The sequence below is a fragment of the Corvus kubaryi genome, unplaced genomic scaffold (genome assembly GCF_017639235.1).
Source record: "Corvus kubaryi isolate FWS band 111438036 unplaced genomic scaffold, C.kubaryi_AGA036_p1.0 69, whole genome shotgun sequence".
NCBI lineage: Eukaryota > Metazoa > Chordata > Aves > Passeriformes > Corvidae > Corvus > Corvus kubaryi.
Window position 1 is genome coordinate 4,682,033 of NW_024582057.1, and position 14,314 is coordinate 4,696,346.

The window sequence follows — 14,314 nt, forward strand, 5'->3', positions numbered from 1 at the left end:
AATCTACCAGCTCCAAACATCAGCTGAAATAACCATTATACAAATTAATCCATTCAGGAAGAATACAATCAAATTAAAGAATTTGAAAAGCAATGCTTCTACTACATCCTTGTTTCTAGAGTCCTACATATTTGTGCCTTGATTAATTTTAACTCTTCTGAAAGACTCATCACCAAGAATTCTAAGAATAAAGGGAAAGGCAAACACTTTAATGTCTGAAAAATCTCCAAAAAGATCTTTTTGGAAGGAGGACTTAAAATACCACTCTCTCCCTGGAGTTAAATACTCCTACCTTTGTAAGAGCTGCAGTTGATATTAAGGAGTGGCCCAAGGCTGTTTCTGGACCAGGGTAATCCACAGACATCTGGCGACCTGGAGATGCAGGAGCAATGTCTGTCAGTGCTGCACCGGCACCGCAGGGACCCACTCCTCTCTCCTGGGCTTTGTCCTCATGTGCTTCCTGATGGGTGGATTCCACTGGCGACCTGGAGGTCCTGCTGACTGACTGCACTGTGCTAAGGACAGTCATCTTGGTCAGCAGAGCTTTTGGGAGACCATCCATGGAGTCCGTGTGAGCCCCAGTAAAGCAGTCTGGAAGCCTGATGTCGTCGTCGGTGCTGGCGGCATCCTGCAGGCCGTGGCGAGAGGGGTGGTGCTGGGGGCTGGCCGTCACCGAGGGTGTTGTGGATAGCACCGACTCAGCCTGGCTGTCCTCATCATCATCCTCATTGTCATTTTCATCTTCATCTCCACCATCAGACTCCTCCACGTCATATCCTGACCGGTCATAGCCAAATCTTTGCTTCTCACCTGCAGAAGTGGGAAGTAGAAGGCAAGAAAATGAAGGCCCTAGACTGAGAAGGAAGCAGGAGAGAACAACTAAAAACACCAAAAAACCACATGGCATATGTATTTTCCAGTCATACCCCACTGCATCAAAGCAAGAGGGAAGATTTAATTTTTATTTTCCAGCTTACATATTTTACTATACAGCTACATAATCTTTCATCTTCTGTTTCCGTGTTGTTTTTAACCTTCTGGATTTGGCCGTTTTCTTCCATGCCATTTGTAACCATTTGCTCAAAGTCACCCTTCACTCTTCCTTTGGGGAGCAGTGAGCAGATTCCTGGTTCATTAGGTTCCCAGTGCTGACATGTGGAGCTGGCCTGTCAACCTTAGCAGTGGGATATTCTCTGGCTGGTTCTGACTCATAAGTGGGTGTCCTTGTACCTAATATGAATCATGGCTGCAAAGGTTTTTGAAGGATGCAAACAGAAAGACTGGAGGCTGTTAGTCAAGAATCTGTCTCGTTAACAGGCAAGAGACCAAAATTAGACCTTACCAGATTTCTTCACTTCACAAATGTTTGGAAAGGTTTATTCAAAAATCACCCAAGATGTCCTAGGAGCCAAGAAAGCCCTCTTTGTATCAAAACTTACCTATGAATCTTTGTTTGCGTAAAGAAGCCCTCCTGACGTCAAGTCTTAAAGCCAAACTGCTGTCTAGGGGTAAATTTCTCTACAAAATACAGTTCTACTATAGCTTTTCACCTTCTTTTGTATCTAACTTGGAAAGAAAGAGTCGTCTTTAGTAAAGAGACAAAAAAATCCCATCTGCTGTGTCTGATTCCAAGCCAGGCTGTCTGGGATCATATTTTATAAAAGACAAAATGCTTTGAATACATTCATATTTTGTATTTGATTAAAGGTCTGTCTCTTGAGCTGTCCAAAAAAACATATCAGCATAAAAATCATTTGGCTCTGTAAAACCAGTGATGTCTGGTTAGATAAAAGCTCAGAGATGCTATTCTAGGGAAATCTACACAGGAACTTACCATCAAAATGGACAATTCTGAAAAAAATCAGACCCTTAAAAGAATTTGAATATACTGCCTATACTTTAGGCTGCTATGTTACCAAAACCAAAACAAGCACCTTGAACTCCAGATAAAATAAATGGGTTTAATTGAGTTACCTCTCAGTAAGTTACCCATCATCATAAGCCTTTATGGTTTCAGATGAGCGATACAATTAGGAACTAATAGCTTCTTTGAAAAAATCCCTCTGTAATGACTTTTCCCTTCTTTGCCTACACAGTAATTTGTACATTACCTAAATACGGGAACTAGATTTCCTACATTTACTACAGCAGATGTGAATATGTCAGACATATTAAAAATACCCCAAATCCTCCAGGTCACTGGAATGATCCTAACAAAAATATTTATCAGAATTTTAAATAGTCTTAATTTATAATTCTTATCCACAGGCAAAGCTGTTCAAAATAGAAAATACATTTTAGTGGAAAAATTTATTCATTAACTTCTGTTCCAAAATTATGGCAAATAGGATTGTTAAAGATATTATTAACAATAACACGTGGACTGACTAAATGTTTTTGGTATTTTTTTCTCTATAATTCTGTCATTTCTATTATTCACATGAACAGTGTTTCTTCATCAGTAACTTGCAAAGAAAACATATCTAAAATGTTAGAACATCTACATATGTTTGATTTCTGAATGGAAACAACTACCTCTGTCTTCAATACAAATTACAAGCTAGGAGGGTCCCAGTGCCCTGAGCTGGAGGACCATGACTGTGAGAATGATAAACTCCCAGTTGACTCTGAAGTTGTGTGGGAACTGCTGCTCCAGCTGGATCCCTGAAGTCTATGGGGTCAGATGGGATTCATCTGAGAATACTTAAAGAGCTGCTGATGTGATCACAAGGCCTCTCTCTATGATTTTTGAGCAGTCTTGGGAATCTGGAGAGGTCCTAGCTGACTGGAAGGTGGCTAATGTTGTCCTAGTTTTCAAGGACATGAAAGTGGACCCCAGAAACTACAGACCAGTCAGTCTCATTTCTGTGCCTAGTAAAGTTATGGAGAGGATTATTCTGGGAGGTATTCAAAAACACCTGGTGGACAACACAGCCATCGGTCACAGCCGGCGTGGCTTCATGAGGGGAAAGTCCTGCTTATCAAACCTGATTTCCTTGTATGATAAGGTAACCCACCCAGCTGACCAAGGGAAGCCAGTTGATGTAGCCTTTCTGGATTTCAGTAAAGCTTTTGACAGTGTCTCTCACGGGATCCTTCTGGACAAACTGTCCAGCACACAGCTGGATAAACAACACACCATGTGGTGGGTGAACAAATGGCTCACGGGTCGGGCACAAAGGGTTACAGTGAATGGGGTGATGTCAGACTGGTGACCTGTCACTAGTGGGGTTCCACAGGGCTCCATCCTCAGCCCTGCGCTCTTCAGCATCTTCTTAAATGACTTGGACGCAGGACTGGAAGGGACACTGAGCAAGTTCACAGACGATACAAAACTGGGAGGAGCTCTTGACTCCCTTGAAGGCAGAGAGGCCCTGCTGAGAGACTTTGACAAACTAGAGATGGGCAATCACCAACAGGAAAGATCAACAAGGGAAAGTGCTGGATTCTGCACCTGGGACAGGACAACCCTGGATGTACAGACAGACTGGGGAATGAGAGGCTGGAGAGCAGCCCCATGGAAAGGGACCTGGGGGTCCTGGTCAATGGCAAGTTGAACATGAGCCAGCAGTGCCCTGGCAGCCAGGAGGGGCAGCCGTGTCCTGGGGGGCATCAGGCACAGCATCACCAGCCAGGCAAGGGAGGGGATTGTCCCACTGTGCTCTGCAGCAGAGAGACAGCAGAGGGGCAGCCTCACCTCGAGTGCTGGGGGCAGTTTTGGGTGCCACAATGTGAGAAAGCCATTAGGCTATTAGGGAGTGCCCAAAGGAGGGCAACAAAGATGGTGAAGGGCCTTGAAGGGAAGTCATTAGAGGAGCTGCTGAGGTCACTTGGTCTGTTCAGGCTGGAGAGGAGGAGACTGAGGGGAGACCTCATCGCAGTTACAGCTTCCTCGTGAGGGGAAGAGGAGGGGCAGGCACTGAGCTCTTCCCTGTGGTGACCAGTGACAGGACATGGACGAATGGCCTGAAGTTGTGTCAGGGGAGGTTTAGGTTGAGTATTAGGAAAAGGTTCTTTACGCAGAGCATGGTTGGGCACTGGAACAGGGTCCCCAAGACAGTGATCACAGCACCAAGCCTGACAGAGTTCAAGAAGCATTTGGACAATGCTCTCAGGCACATGGTAAGACTCTTGGGGATGGTGTTGTGCAGGGCTAAGAGTTGGACTTGAATGATCCTTGTAGGTCACTTCCAACTCAGAATATTCTGTAATTCTGTGATTCCCTCAATGCCTCTGTAACAGATACTGAAGACTGTGTCACATCTAAAGGGTGACCCACAGGTTTCCTGCAACTCTTTAAATAATGCAGGGAGCATTGCAAAGTCTTGGAATTTACTCTGGACTCCCTCTTAAATTCAGTCTCTTTACCAACATCACATAAGTATCCTCTATGAAATCCTACTTATTTTTGTCTCTTTTCTCCCTCTCTCCACATGAATCACATTTTCTATGAAAGCTGATGTCAATCACAAATGATTGTTTCTACTGGCAAGAAAACTACCTGAAGTGATTAGACTGACTTGTCACATTTGTAAAGCAAAGAAAACATATGTGCAAACAATGCCCTGATTTACAACAAGAAACTACCTTCTTTCAAATCAACGCTTAAAAATGCTACGGGATTTACTAGCAAATGCTGTTTATGTAGGAATTTTCTGCATACATCCCAGCTTTCTACAATAAAGCCATGGAAAGAGAAAGGGAAACTGTGTGTGGAACACAGATTCCTTACATGCAGGACTCCATGGCATATAATTTCCCTCTATTGTTTCCCTGTTTACCTCCACCCTTTGTGCATTTGCCAGCTTCTATTTGAGTGTGGTTACCTGGAGCCAGAGCCTGCAGTGTAGGCGAGGTGACAGCGATGAATGTGGTTCCCTTACTCCCACACCACTTTGCAACATCAGATGAGGAAAAAAAAAAAAAAAGATTCCTGACTTGCTTGTTCTGGCAATGCACGAATGCTTTGCTCTGGCTTTTATACCTGCATGCATGTTTGCTGAAACAAGAGGTGCCCAAGCTTTTCCAATCAGTGATCCCATTAAGCATCACTGTGGAGTTACAAGAAGACCCGATGCTGGAGTTTTAAGCAGTAGAAGATCCAGGCCGGGTTATGGGTCTCCTTTGAAGGAGACATTGGGCTGAGGCTGTGACCACTCCTTGTGCTGGAAGACTCTTCCAAGCAGTGTCTTTATAACAAAGTAGTACTGGCTCCAATCCATTCTGGTAATTGTACACTGCCTACTGAAGTTCCCTGGCAGTTTTAATTGGGGAAAATTAATTCTTCACTTCCTATCTTGAACTGTGTACAATTATAACCATATGCTTATGTAGCTGATAGATATAGATATATATATATACACACACACACACATAACTAGAACGGACTCAATTTCCAGAGGGAACAAAATGACTTCTGTGTTTAACTTTGCATGAGGTTGTAAAACATGAGGTGTGCGGTATTTTCGAATTGAAGGATGTATCATAAATTTAAAGGCTCCTAACATATGGAGAAATGGCTTCTGGCATGAAAGTTCACAGTTTTTTTTTTAAAAAAGAAAACAGGAAAAAAGTTTCACACTATTAAGTGAAGGCTTATGAAAACTACTTCTCTTTTGAATTTGTAACTCAACTCTCACCATTTTAACAGACAGACTGTTCAAGACAGCCTCAATTTTTTACAAAGAGTCTTTTTGGAAGAGTAGGTAACACCTCTCATCCTCCGGCAACTGCTGCAATCTTTTCTTTTAAACCCTTAGAAAGACTCTTTCTTCTTCCTGGACTTCACAGGAGAAAGTGAATTTTACAGATCTGAACTCTGGAGAAATTAGGAACAGCTGGAAAGAAAGGTTTAATAGAAACATGGACAAAACTTTTGACTGGGGATTTTGTTCACATGCCAGCTACAATTATTTTTAAGAAAACTGTATTTTTAATCCTATGTAGTGAAGCGTATACAAACCATAGGTAAAGACACCTTAGTCCTTCATTTATTTTGCTGTCAGTCCTCAGTTGGTCAGCCGTCTACTGTGTTTGTGGTGTTGGTGCTGAGCTTGTTGGACAAGGCTCTGTTATACTGAGATTGCACCCCAGAGCAGGAAAGAAAAAGCTCCCAGTTCTTTAGCACAATAGTTTTAGCTGGAATTATCAGCATCCTAATATGTCCATTTGTGAAGTGCCTGGGGCTAGTAAGTCCACATACTGCTTTTTCCAGCTGGGATGCTATGAATTAGGTAACTGAAATATGTCTCCCTATGTACTTTGGTATTTTTCATTTTATTAGAAGTTTTTCCTATAGGAGTCCTTACTGTACATGGTTTTAGCAACAGCCATCTAATTATCATCATACTACAAAGTACTTAAAACAAAGGTTCTTCAGAACCTCAACTTACAGCTTTTAGTTTTAGTTGCAGTATCATTGCCACACAACCTGACTTACTGAGGAGCTGTCAGAGACTTAGCAATTTCTGTACCAAATCCAGTGATAAAGCTCAACAGCTTATAACTTAGTCACATTCAGTTACAATTAACCATATTTAAGTAGATTGTGACATAAAAAGCAAAGTGTTCATTTTCATTCTTTCACTGGCAGGAAGACAAGAATGGCTTGAAAATACAAGTCCGGACTGCTCAGTTTTACAGATTCCTAAGCAAATGTGCATTTATGTAGGTAACTATATGACTGCCATTAGGTCTACTTATGCAGATTAAAGACATAGCTTACTAAGTATCTATTCACTACCTATTAGCATCTAAATTTAAATTTATTACACTTATTGCCTTTTAACACCTGAATAATACAAAGCAGTGTTTATTGCCTCAAGTTCTAGAAGTATCTTCAGTTATGGATTAGCATTTACATAAAAGCAGTTAAAAATAAAGCATCCATTCTATATTCTATATATTCTCCATCAAACTCAAGAAAAAATGTAGACTATGGAAAGAAAGGCAGAAGTATTTTTCAGCATGTCATTATATGATCATAAATTGAAAGTGAGGTCTATATGTTATCAATTCACTGCATTCTTCTAAACAATTACAACTTACACTTGCCTTTCATCCATGGTATTAGAGTTGCAATAGATCTTTCCACAACCATGCACACAAATTTTAAGAGGGGTAAACAAGATATTGTTAAACAATGTTAGCATCTGTACCCTGTTAGGATCTGCTGTCCTCCTGCCATTCTAAGTCTGTTCATAGGCTTTAATTATTTCAAGGCTGATTTCAGTCTTGCTTCAGCTACTGTCCACTGCTCATCACCTTCTAACAGGACTCACAGTGACATCTACTGGGTTAAATTCAGACTGGTGATCACCAGGGCTCCTCAGAATTGAGAACAAGAAAATTTGTGAGCTTTTGACTTTCACTCCTAAGACCACAGAAAATAATGAAGTGAAACTAACCAAAAAGTAAGAGCAACTTCTGCTTAAAGGGATTATTTACACCTAAACCTTCAAGTAACTCGTATATTGTAAATCAAACCTAGCACTAGGTAGTCTAATGTCAGGCTGTGGGTATGTATGTATGTATGTCAGTGTGCCTAATGTAAATCTAGTTGAAGAATGACACTGATATTAACAAAAATATTTAAAAATTATTATGGTAAATTATACAGAACCAGACTTTCATTCCGTTTGTAAAAGGGGGCTATTACTGCAAAGATTTTAATTTATTTTCACCTCTTAAATGTAGATTCAGTGAAAACACAGACTGTGTCATGATTAAGCTAATGAAGAGCCATTGAAACTCACTTAAAATCTACTGTAAGTAACGTACAGCTAATTAACTTAGAACTGTGGTAATAACACTGCAGAAAATGAAAGTGTTTTTTTAATATGTGTGTATGTAGATATCTATAAATACATATCTGAAACTTACAATTAGGTCTTTTTACTGCTAATGAATATTTTGGGATAAAATTTCTGCACAGAAACCACTTACATGTTCTGCCCATCTACTGATTTCATTATTAAGGAATTCTCTTGTGCAATTTTACTCAGACATACCATACCATTCATACATTAGCTTATTACAAGTTTAAAGTTTGTAACTGTTTTAATTTGAACACAAATTATTGTTGTTTTTAAGACTGGATAGAAAAATGTTGTGTGAGCATGGCCAAAGAGGATTTCCCCAGTTGCAGTCTGTCACACTAAACAGTTCACCTCCTCTGACAATTTAATTCAGATATTAACATTCCTCACATTGTAACCCTGTATTTTGGTGACAAGAACATTCCACAGAGCAGAAGATTAAAGATAAATGGATGAGGGAATGGTTTTGAATACAAAAACCCAAGCCAGAAAGTATTTACTAATACCCAAATGATGACAAGTCCAAATACAAAGAACGCTATGTTAAAAGCTCTGATCACATACAGTCTCAGACAGCTAGAGAGCATCTTTCTTTTTTCCCGAGACACTACAGCACAACAAATTTCAGCTTCTCAGATTACTGAAAAAACAGACTCTGTGTGTGTGTGTGTTTTTGCCTGTGCCCAGGACTGTGCACAAGTTTGCACTCCTGGTTCAGTTCGCATCCATTTAATCTGTACTGCTGTCAGTCACACCTGGCTCCTCATATGAATCTAAAAAATTGTATATTCAAATAATTGTGATTGCCCAGCCTTTAAAAAAAACTAAAAAAGACGGGAACCAGCAAAATCCTTCATAAATAAAAGGTTGGTGGCTTTCTTAAATTTCTGGGTAAATTCTCTAATTCAAAGTGGAATTCTAGTGGAAGACATACAGCTTAGTTATTTTAAGCAAAGGTGCAGACATTTCTATTACCAGAAGAATAATCAGTATTCCAAATGTTCAGATAATGAATTAGGTGGAGACAGACAGATAGACAGACAGACATTCTACAGGTCAAGAAACAGGCCAATTTCACACAGTCTTCAGGAAGAAATTTTTTTTTCTGAGGTCACAATTATTTCTTATCAGATTTTCTGCACCTTTCTCTACTGCTTCTCATGTTGCCTTCCAGCTGAGGAAAGCGATGGGAGTAGACACCACTGTCTAAGAGACAGAACATTTTTAACAACCAAACCCCAAAAATTTCAGCATTTAAAGACGTTTTTTAAAACACATGAAGGATATGTGGCACAACCATGCCAGCAATGCACGCCAGAGGGAAGAGGGGTGGAAGGGCCAAAGATGCAACACCACAAGTGCAGCTCAATACCCACGGCCCATCACGCTGTCCTCTGGGGGTGACATGCTGCTGGCAGGGCTGTCCCTGGAGCCCAGACCTGGCACGAGGGGTGCTGGCCCCAGTGTGAGCTCTGCTGCACTGCCCTGGGGAAAGGGCAGCCAAAGAGGTGGCTGAAGCAGATTAAAATGCTGCCTAAAATTAGCATGTTCAGGATTTCAGAGAGGGCAACTGAACCACACTTAAAAAACCAGATATGCAATACACTGCACTTTTTTCCCCCTCCTAATTCTGCCTTAAAAATAGGCTGACAAGCAAGATTCTGAATTATCATGAAGAAAAACCTTCATGGCTGGCCAGGTGAGCAGACAGATGAAATCACATTTTTGAAGCATACAGTTGCTCACTGAATTTCCATGGATAATTGTAAATGCCCTGTAGTCTGCAGCAACTGGAGAGCCTGGACTGGTCTGCCTGCAGCAAACACACCTCTATCAGGGGTTTAATTACCCTGCCTCTTGGATAGGTCTCTAGGGCTGAGCTTTGTGCTGCACAGCTGGTTTTGCTATGGGTACCTGAGCCAGAACCTTTGAAGAAGGTGGGGATTTTATCACCAAGTTGCTTTTTGATTTGGGGTTCCAGTTAAAGAAGTGCTACCTCCTCTATTTCGGGGGAAAAAAAAAAGGGCATTGTAGCCATAAAATTAAATTCCATGAAGAATTTCAAGGATTATGTAGCAAATCCCGTAGAATGTCTGTGCTTTTTTTTCCAGAGTAGAGTATTTCATTGATTAAGTAATTACTGTGCTGAGCAAAGAACATATTTCAGGGAATATATAATATATTTATACTATGGTTAAACATGCCTGTACATGATATGTAAAAAGGGAAAGCCTCTCTCTTTCTCGTTTGAATAGTCCTGAAGTCAAAGGAAAGCATTCTTTCAACAAATGTTTGAAGTGGCTTTCTTCGACCCCGTGTTACTGAAAATTCAGTTAGCATTTGTTACATTTCCCCCATTGCATTATAACCACAAATGCAATTTTTAATGCATACAATTGGGAATATCAATTTATCTATCAATAAAATGTTTTCAGTCCCTAGTAAACGGAAATATCTGTTCAGCCATAGTTTATGAAACTCACAAAAATGTCAAATGCTACAGAACATTGCTTTAAAAAGTGACAATTTCTGTCACGAGAAGACTGAAAATATTAATAAAAATAGTTCCTGTGTAAGAAAAAGACAGTAAGTTGTCCTGCTGCTTATCTTTTGCGTTATTTTTCTGGTACCTCAAATTGCGAAGGGAGACATGTTTTTTGCTTACGAAGAAGGAGTATATTGAAGAAGGCCAAAAAAGGGAAAAACGCAGGTTTCTTTCTACCTAGTGCACTACTGAATCACAGCATCTGAGTCATATTCCCAGCATTATTTAGAATTAGATTCAAGATGATTTGCTTATTCCGCCAGTGGTTGTCATATGGGAGCAAGTGCATTCATCTTTCTTTCCCCTTACTGTTTAAACAAAGACCCCCCACCGCTTTCTTTTCTCCAAGCCTCATCCACAATCTAATAAACTATTCCAGTGGAAGGAGAAAAATCCACCAAGGCAAGGGAACACAACTCATCTCCCCACAGAGGAATGTGAGGAAGGAAAAAATGCCATCACTGCACTAAACATGCCGAGATCCCAAACAGTCCTAATGCACAGTGCTGTTCTCCATCTCACTGGGTCTGGTGCAGCTTTCTTATCATGCTGAGCAAGTCACTCATGAACCTGGTTTGGCCCTCTTTGACTGTCCTTGATCTCATCTCCTCTTCAGCAGAATCTTCTCAGGATGTGGGAAGTGCAGAATTCCAATTATTAGCAAATGCATTCATTCTGAAAACATTCTCATCAGTAATGAAGAGGTAGAACAGGTCAAGATGAATAATGTTTTTAATTTCTGTATGTTCTCTATCTGCAGATTTATCCTAATTATTTGTGAAGGAGGACAGAACTCTATGCTGGAAGATGATTAACCTCCTTGAAAAGCACTCAGCAACATATTTGTGATTTGTGTGGCATGTTAGTGATATAATTTCTATGAAATATGCATCCCAAAACTTGGACCACTTCATGCACAACTATTTTCAAAGAAGCACTACACTTGACTGCATTTTTTCTAGGCAAACAGCTGTTTTTCTGGTATTTTCAATCTTGTCATATTTATCTGTGAAAGTGATAAAGTTAAACTGCATAACACTTCGTGAAAAATTCAACAGCAATTTATCCTTAGCATATGCTTGTCATTTCTTTCAGTGAAAGTTCTTCCAGTATTTCTGGCTCCCTTGGACTAGCTCTTAAGATTTTTATCTCTGTATCTTTTTCCTGTACAAGAATTAAAAAGCTTTGGAAAAGAAAGGGTAAGAAACTGAGATGACAAAATAGACACAATAATTCTGTAAAGAAAGAAGACCTTAATTTCTTACCAAATTCTTCTTCTCCATCCTGGTCATCTATTAAGCCTACTGAGACTCCCAAATCCATGCACTTCTTGCTATGTGCCTTTGACTTCATATGCTTTGTTAAATTTCCTTAAGAAAAAAAATTAAAAGAATTATCTGCTCTGCGAGTACACAAATGTCTACAAATATACACTCCACGTGTCCATCTCTTCTTCAGGTACATTTATAACAACCGTATAATTTGATTTCACACTTGCTAGAACCTTGTCCCTCAATGCAAGCTGTCAAGGGCTGTGGCAGATTTACCACCCCAAATGCTACCAGCTCTCTGTCTACATTTCAGGAAGTTTTTTATTGAGATAAAATAAAGAGGATGGAAATTCTAGATGATGATGCATTTGGTACCGGTGTAAAAGATCCCTCCTTTGTTTATGGCAAAGTATGAAAAGGGGTGATTCAGCCTTCAAAGTCATGTTGACAGAAAACTATCACGTGAAACTGAGGTTTGTATCTTGCAGCTCTTTCAGTATTTGACGAATTCTATTTTTAGCGTAAACATCTTCAATGCCAACTTAAGCAAACGTTAATCTTATTCAAAATGAGAGCATGGACACACTTGATCTGAATCTCAAAAGTGAATGTGTAGCTGAGAGGCCCCACAGGCTGCTCTCCCCTTCTCCTTTAAAAAGAAAATATGGTAAATATCACCAAGAAATGGCTAAGAGTGGCTCAGATCTGTAAATGAGGATATTTATGAAATGCATGTTACTAGAAGTAACTGCTCACTTCATACTTAAACTTCTCAAAAAATGTTTCTTTGAGGTATTTAAACAGGAGAAATTACAGTGTAATGGTGGCTCTTCTATGGAGTACTTTATTTCTGCTTTGAAATGAAGATGGTAACTCATCTCAAATGTTGAAATAATTCTTGTGAATATATTGACTCACAAATAGCAATTTTTCCAGTTTTGCACACTTCATGAAGCTGTCCTGTCATGAAGGGTGGCTTACCAAACATCGAACACCCAACTGTGTGACCTGACTCTGCCAGCACTAATGGCAAGAGCCATGCATGGCAAATGCAGAAGAGGATGTGAATACAAGTTATCTGCTACCACTCTAACCAGGGAGAACTTTACAGGGGCAGAACTTAATTACTCAAACTTGGCCAGCACCCCTCCTCTGCAAAAAATCATAATCAGAATTTGCTGGGTTTGCACTCCAGCATTTAATTGTAAAGGCAGTATGATGACCCAGCCTGTCAGGATGCAGTGATGAGTTTTGACACATCTGAAGTTTATTCATCCCACTTTGTGCAGCACTGTGTTATCTTGGAAGTTTTCCACCCAACTGCTGAGTAGTCTCGAACCCACTAAAAACACAAATGTTCCTGAGGTTACAGCTGGGGGGGGATTGTTGCTAAATGATGCTCAAAGCCAAGGAAAATTTGACTGCTTAGAATTATTTGTTGAAAGTATTTTCACTGTGAACTTCTCCTGTCTGTTTCACTTGAGTCCTGGATGTACCACTGTTTAATATACTGCCTGCTTAAACTAGGATGCATTTAAGTATCTAAAGGTGTAAACAGGCTTTAAAAAGTAGAGGTCCAACTCTGGGTCTTAGAAGGTCAAGTGGAAAGTGAACCTTTACCTTTCAAGAGTAAAAAAAAAAATTTCAATATAGTAATTTATTAGAGGCCAATTTCTTTCCTAGAGCAATTGGTTGAGTGCCAGTATGAGTACAATATATGTCCATCTCCTACCTCCAAATGACACTGTAAGTGACTTAAAATTCTGTGTCCCATCTCTATCTAGGATAAGCAGCTAACCACCTCACTTGTCTTCACCTAACTTTCATAATACTCCCATGATTTCCCTCTTCCACTCCAATTTCTCACCCACTGTGGCACGCCAGACAGTTCATTCATACGAAGATGTGATTATCTGAATAAATATACAGAAGACAAAGGAAAAGCAGGAAATAAGAAATTACAAGTATTTGAAGCATTAGACAACAAAGCTCCACAGAGAGGCAACCTCTTTAGCTCACAAACAGCCAATTGTGAGAAGAAAAGAATTCTACTTTAAAGTAGAAAGAAAAAGAGGGAAAAACATTCCCAGTGAAGTGGCCTTACCTTTAGTTTTGAATGAAAAGTTGCAGTAATTGCAGTGGTAAGGACGGACATCGGTATGTGTGCGAATGTGCTTCTTCAGCATGCTGGGCTTCTTGCAACGTATTCCACATTCCTCACAGATATACTTCCCTCTCCCTCTCCCTCTCACATACACATAGTCTTCATTGGACTTGTACCTAGTAACAGTACCATAAGAGCAAGGCAATCAGTCGTAATGGGGAAATGATTCCAGCTAGAAACCCTCATCTACCAGAATTTTAAAAATAACACATTACATGAAAAACAACGACTGACAGAACGGATCACGCTCTTTTTCTGCTCACTCCTGCATGTATTTGTTAAATTCATATCTATATTTTTCACTAGGGAGTCATAGAGTGGTTTAGGAATAGCAGCTCATCTTTTTTAATAAAGGTACTGTTGATACTAAGCATTTAAAGATTTCAAATTTCCTCTTTGCAACATAGGAACATACTTTTTAAAGGTGTCAGTTCTTGGAAGCAGGTTTGAGCATCAGGAGGAAGCTTTAAATGAGCATCTTTGAGGTTCTGCCTTGGATGCAGAAAAGGAACAACAT

At 40.0% G+C, this 14,314-nt stretch overlaps 1 protein-coding gene and 1 long non-coding RNA gene across 2 annotated transcripts in view; one reads left to right on the forward strand and one right to left on the reverse strand.

Moving 5' to 3' along the window:
- LOC121674660 overlaps positions 1-11,634 on the forward strand; it is a 52,199-nt gene extending 40,565 nt beyond the window's left edge. Inside the window, exon 8 of the long non-coding RNA XR_006019747.1 lies at positions 11,123-11,634. This is a non-coding gene — a long non-coding RNA (uncharacterized LOC121674660). The remainder of the gene's footprint in view (positions 1-11,122) is intronic.
- Positions 1-14,314, reverse strand: part of HIVEP1 (HIVEP zinc finger 1) — an 80,133-nt gene that overhangs the window by 4,295 nt on the left and 61,524 nt on the right. Inside the window, 3 exon segments of the mRNA XM_042049173.1 lie at positions 293-810; positions 11,628-11,732; positions 13,738-13,913. Coding sequence (XP_041905107.1) covers positions 293-810; positions 11,628-11,732; positions 13,738-13,913 — 799 coding nt within the window.